At 33.4% G+C, this 6,000-nt stretch overlaps 1 protein-coding gene across 2 annotated transcripts; it reads left to right on the top strand.

Moving 5' to 3' along the window:
* The first annotated feature begins 4,001 nt into the window (after positions 1 to 4,001).
* LOC136233387 (peroxidase N-like) lies at positions 4,002 to 5,521 on the top strand. 2 transcript variants are annotated; one of them, XM_066023025.1, is made up of 4 exons: positions 4,002 to 4,415; positions 4,496 to 4,678; positions 4,756 to 4,921; positions 5,003 to 5,521. In XM_066023025.1, the coding sequence occupies exons 1-4, from the start codon at positions 4,104 to 4,106 to the stop codon at positions 5,404 to 5,406; spliced, it is 1,065 nt and encodes a 354-aa protein (XP_065879097.1). In that variant the 5' UTR covers positions 4,002 to 4,103; the 3' UTR covers positions 5,407 to 5,521. The 2 variants fall into 2 exon arrangements, with proteins under 2 accessions (XP_065879097.1, XP_065879096.1); XM_066023024.1 differs by having other exon boundaries at positions 4,988 to 5,521.
* Positions 5,522 to 6,000: the final 479 nt, after the last annotated feature.

Here is a 6,000-nt window from a genome sequence, read left to right as displayed (position 1 = left end):
GGTTTGATATCATGAAAATGATTTATTCTTTCATTGCCTTAATCCAAATTTTTTTTCAAGGCATGAGATAACCTCTTTGATATTTCTAGGTTCCACATCATGTTATGGAGTGACTAAAAGAGTCATGTCTTTGATAATGAATCGATGAAGTTCAACTTTTAACTTTTAGTACGACGTCATTCTTAATCTTTATAATTTTGTCGTAATTTGGAATGCTCCCACTTGGACCATGTTCCATATTCTCGTTGGAGTCGGGAATCATACTCTCACTTAAGATAAGAGCTAATTCATTCAAATCTTTTTGAGGTACTGGAACATGTTTTTCTTCTTCAATATTTCTCCCACTTCAATGGACAGATCCGTTTGAATCTAATTCTTCGAATAAAATGAGATCATGGTCAACTTCTCTCTAACTTAAGAAATTCGTTATCTAAGAAGAGAATGTCTCGTGATTCGTATTTTATCACTCGCCCTTTATCGTTTTCTCCCATTAGGATATATGTTTTAGATACGTCCGGGTACCTTATAAATATATTTTTTTTTACCTCTCAGGCCTTGTTTTTCAAACCCACTTGAGGTATTGTGTGTGAAAATGTTGCAACCCCACAATTTAAGATGACTTAAATGTGGTTTGCGACATGTCTATAATTCATATGGAGTGGAGGTGATAGACCGGGGAGCACTCAGTTAAGGACATAAATGGTTGTAAGCAAGGCATATTCCCTATAGGAAATGGGTAGATGTGCTTCATCCATCATATGCCTAACCATATCAAGAAGAGTTTTATTTGTCCTTTCAATAACACTATTTAGTTGCGGAGTGCGCATAATTGACAATTGATGTTCAATTCATTTTTCATCCTATAAAACTTTGAATTCATCTGAACGATATTTCCAACCATAATCAGTTCTCAAAGCTTTAACGTTTTTATCTAATTGATTCTCGACAAGGTATATAAATTTTCTAAAGCAGTTTAAGACTTCGAGCTTGTGTGAGATGAACTAAACGTGACCATACTTGGTATAGTCATCAACCAAAGTGATGAAATAGTAAACCTCATTCCTAGCCCTCACATTCATCGGACCATACTTATATAAATAAATTAAATGCAAAGGATATACAATTCTATTAGCTTTTTAAAACTATTTTATAAAATAAATGCTATAGAAACAAGATTCCTTCAAATCTCGGAAGCAAATAGGATATCATGTATCAAGAACCTAAATATGGATCCGGTCCATTTAAATAATAACGGATGAATATTCGGCCCGAAACGAAAATTTTCTAGGGACCACATTGCTAGCTTAATTAGGCTAAATAAAATAAAATAAAATAAAAAACTTGGCAAGATTAATGGGGTCATCTAGCAATTAGAAAAGGGGCAAATGTTTTGGTTGATTTGGTTTAGGTAATAGCACAACACTTTCTCCACAAACCCAAATGCTCTTTAATAATTCTTCCATTCTCTCCTCTTATTTGGTAGCTCACATTTAGTCCATCAAACACTTAATTAGAAATAATATAATCTATTCCCCTTTAATTAATTATATACATATTCTAGATAACCTATAGGATTAGGATTGCACTAATTCCTCATTTGTTTGATTAGTCTAGTCACTATTAGATAACCTTACTATACAAAATCATCACTTTTTTTAATAATTGAAGCAGAATGATTCTAGAATTTTTGAAGAGATTGATTCTCATCTTTATTTTAATAAATTTAGATTATGGGATAAATTTATATAGCTATTTGAACTAATTTTGAAAAGAAAGTTTTGTTAGTATTAAGGTAAGGCTTAAATCATAAATAATTAAATAATAATGGGAAATGTAATAGTAGGGGAATAATTATATTGATAAAATAAAAAGAAGTAGTAATTAATAATTAATTGGTTGCTTTACATTGTGGGTTGTAATTAGGAATGGTTAGGAGTGCTTTTTGCGTGAGGAAAAGCAAAAGTGGTGGGTTAACCGTAGCAAAATGGTGGAGTGGAGCTTGTGGAAATTTAATGTAATCAAACAAACTCCAACAAATTTTATATTTTTCTTCTTGATAAGGGGCTATTTACATTTATACTCATTCAACCATCATGAATAGAATACGAATATCATAAAATTTACTATTAAGCACTTTCAGGGGCGGAGCTAGGAAGGATCACAGAGGGTTGGTCGACCCTCCGGCCCTCCAGAAAACTCCATAATAGGGGTGTTCCATCATGTTTAAGTAGCATTTAATTTTTTTTTTCTTTTATACGGTCAAGCTCCTCCGAGACTTGGATCATGGCCTCCCCACTACTTGGTTTAGGTGGTTAAAGTACTGAATCAGCTTAATCATTCGATCAAGGATCGGATCTTACTCTGAGTAGACTAAAAAATGTTACAAAACTTAATTTCTTAACACTAAAATTATTCAACTTTACATTTCATTTCTCCTGTAGCTCTTTTACCCATATTCAGATGATAACATTCACTGAAAAAAAACATGTAGATGACACATCCTTATCGATTCTCACATTAATAAAACTAGCAAGGCTAAACTTAGTATACGTTTATTAATTATTAATCCATACAAAAAGTTGGTTTACGTGTCGTTCATGTGGCTTTCTTGGTGACTGTTACCCGCGAAATTTGGAGAAAATGACTACAAGATAAATCAACTACAAAGTTGGATTCTGATTTCAAAAATTTTAAGTTTTATAGCACTAGTGTTCTAGTCATAATACTTGAAGGACCACAAATATAATTTTAAGTTTTATAGCACTAGTGTTCTAGTCCAAATACTTGAAGGGGTAACATCGTATATTTGGAGTTTTGGGCGCGAGTTTAATTTTTGATACTTTTTGCTCCGCCCGCGAAAGTTAGTAAATTTTAGATTTTTGTTTACTCGCAAAATGACAGTTCAATTTAATAAGTGTCATCTGATGGTTAGGTGACTTTTCAATCAAAACCGCGTTTCTTTGCGATGACAGAAGACTATAATCGTAGCATCATGTAAAAGGGAAAATGGCATAGTGAGAACTCCTTGTTTGTATAGTATTTTTCTAATTATGTTATTCCTAGTTAGATACAAATACTAACTATATTTAGTTGTATATAGTTCATTATTTAATATAAGTGAATCGGAGACTCGTATGTACCTATAGTATGTGTTCTTTCCTAAAAAAGCTCGTCGAGAACTAGTAAAATGAATTTTGAGGCAGCTTGTAAATATTGTTAGTATTTAGAGTTTAGCGTTACATTTCATGTAGTAGTCTAGTTGGGTTTTATTTTGCCTACCTATAGCAGATATTGATAAACAAAAATCATTAATTGTGGGTTATGCGTTAGATCGGGTGGCTAATGTTTTAACAACATAGAATGAATTCAAGATCATGGCATTATTTGAGAAAAATGGGCAAATAAAATTGTGTATATTATTCATTAAAGATTGGGATACATAGTGAGAATATTATTCATTTAACTGAAGATTATATGTCCAATGGAATGGGAGACCACAACATATTGACATTCAGTATTACTGTTATATATTGAATTTGGTGAATAAAATCTCTAATTCAAAGAATCCAGTTAATATGTTGTATGCATCTACTAATGCAGTAAAAAGGAGATTTGTTGAGTTAAATATAAAATTGAAGAGTTTCAGAAGAGATGAGCAGGTGAGTGTAGTGTAGGATTGGATAATTTGGAATGTATAAGAGATTGAAACCTGGTGCCTTGCCTTAGGAGTTTGTGGAGTAGTGCGAGGTGCACTAGTTGGTGTTTGCACTAAAAAAACCCTCAACTTATTATGTCATGTTCAATGTATTAGCATGCATATTGTGTTTGGATCATATATATTTATTATTATAAACCTTGTGATCTTTCTTTATATAATATCCCTTCCATTCCATGCATATAAATTTGTTTGTCTTACTTATATTAATCATCAAGCACTCATTTGAGTTAAGTATCAATTAAAAATTCTATGCATAATACACTTATCATATAATACATATAGAGTTTGATAACCACAAACCCACTTGGTCCTTGTATATATTAGTATTTTCCTATAGGCAAGGCAAGGCACAACCGTCATACATCACAACCACTATTAATTCCACATGTCAAATGTTAACAATTTGTACAAATGGTATAAATACAAGTTTGAATTAACTTCATTTCATGACATACAACTGTGCTATCCGAGGATATATATGGAGAAGTTAAGCAGCTTGTATCAACGTTATGTGTTCTTTGCAACAATTTTAACCTTATGTTTGGATGTCAGATCCCAATTAACAACAGATTTCTACTCAAAATCGTGTCCTAAAGTTGCTCAAATAGTTCGGAAAGAGGTTCAAAATGCTATCAAGTTTGAAACGCGAATGGCTGCCTCTTTACTCCGACTTCATTTCCATGATTGTTTTGTTAATGTAAGTGTTCCTAGATCAACTCAGATCATGACATGTTAATAGTTAATAGTAATATTCATGTGTGTTGTTGATTTATATAGGGGTGTGATGGATCAGTATTGCTGGATGGAAATGATGGAGAAAAGTTTGCACTGGCTAATCTAAACTCAGCAAGAGGATTTGAAGTGGTGGACTCTATCAAAACTGCTTTGGAAAATCAGTGCAGTGGAGTTGTATCTTGTGCTGACATACTAGCCATTGCTGCTCGGGATTCTGTGCTCTTGGTTTGTTCATCTCTCATCTCATCTCTACTTATTGCAAATTAGGAATATAATTATGATAAGTTAGTTTTATGTACTAGAGTGGAGGACCATCATGGAAAGTAGCGCTTGGAAGGAGAGATGGATTGGTAGCTAACCAGACATTGGCAAATCTCTCACTGCCTTCTCCATTTGAAGGACTTGATGCTATCATTAACAAGTTTTTAGCTGTTGGCCTCAACATCACTGATGTTGTTTCCTTATCAGGTAATTAATGAAACAAGAGATGATAGTTAGTATATGTTTTTGGATTAATGAGGTACGTACGTGCAGGTGGTCATACAATAGGTCAAGCAAAATGTGGCACCTTCAACAATAGATTGTTTGACTTCAACCAGACTGGTGTTGCTGATCCAACTGTAGATTCAGTTCTTTTATCCGATCTACAAAGTTTCTGTCCATTAAATGGAGATGCAAACAAGATAACATCCCTTGATAGGAACTCAACCGATCTATTCGATAATCATTATTTCAACAACTTGTTAAACAACAAAGGACTTTTGGGTTCTGATCAGATTCTATATTCCAGTACTGAAGCTGTTTCCACAACCAAAAGTATTGTTGAAAGTTACAGCAGTAATAGCAAGCTTTTCTTTGATGACTTTGCAAATTCCATGCTCAAAATGGGAAATATTAGTCCTCTCACGGGCTCTCTTGGAGAGGTTAGAAGGAACTGCAGACTTGTTAATTAAAATCATGTACGTGTGTAATTTGCTTAACTATGTAAAAATAATATTGAATTTGATGATGAATCACTACTCTTGTTTTTATTATTTATATATATGCATCTTGGTGTGGTGTGGTGGTGTTTAGTGGATGAATCACTCTCTATATTCCTTTAAGAATTCAATTTTACAATCCCACCCTCTCATACATATACATTAATTAATTCATCAATTCTTTTCCCTTTTTTTCTTTTAAATTAAACGGCTCTCCAAGGTTACTAAATGCTTATATAACTTGGTCAATAGTCAAGACATACCAACATGAAGTGAGCCCTTACTGACCCAATCTCGCACAAAAGTTGTTGCATACCACTAGCCACCCAATTTCAGATGCACCATTAGCTAACTCAGCTTCAGTAGAGTTTCTACGTTTTCGAGTTCCATGAGATTAGATTTCAACCAAGATAGATGGCATATTCAGTTGTGAATTGGGCTAATTTATTGACTGCAAAAGCTAATGTCTGGCCGAGTCAAATTGAGATATCATAGACAACCAACCATGCACGGTAATGAGTAACATCCCCGATGCCATGTTGAAATCTCTTTAGTACAGATAGGAGT

This window comes from Euphorbia lathyris, chromosome 6 (genome assembly GCF_963576675.1).
Source record: "Euphorbia lathyris chromosome 6, ddEupLath1.1, whole genome shotgun sequence".
NCBI classification, from domain to species: domain Eukaryota; kingdom Viridiplantae; phylum Streptophyta; class Magnoliopsida; order Malpighiales; family Euphorbiaceae; genus Euphorbia; species Euphorbia lathyris.
The sequence above is the reverse complement of the archived record's forward strand: the minus strand, read 5'-3'. Positions and strand labels throughout refer to the sequence as shown.

What these genes read in the sequence shown, in the direction of transcription:
- LOC136233387 (XM_066023024.1), top strand. Translation starts at nt 4,104, where the DNA reads ATGTCAAATGTTAACAATTTGTACAAATGGTATAAATACAAGTTTGAA. An exon ending in CTCGGGATTCTGTGCTCTTG is followed by an intron (nt 4,679 to 4,755) that starts GTTTGTTCATCT and finishes TTTATGTACTAG; the next exon opens with AGTGGAGGACCATCATGGAA. An exon ending in TGATGTTGTTTCCTTATCAG is followed by an intron (nt 4,922 to 4,987) that starts GTAATTAATGAA and finishes ACGTACGTGCAG; the next exon opens with GTGGTCATACAATAGGTCAA.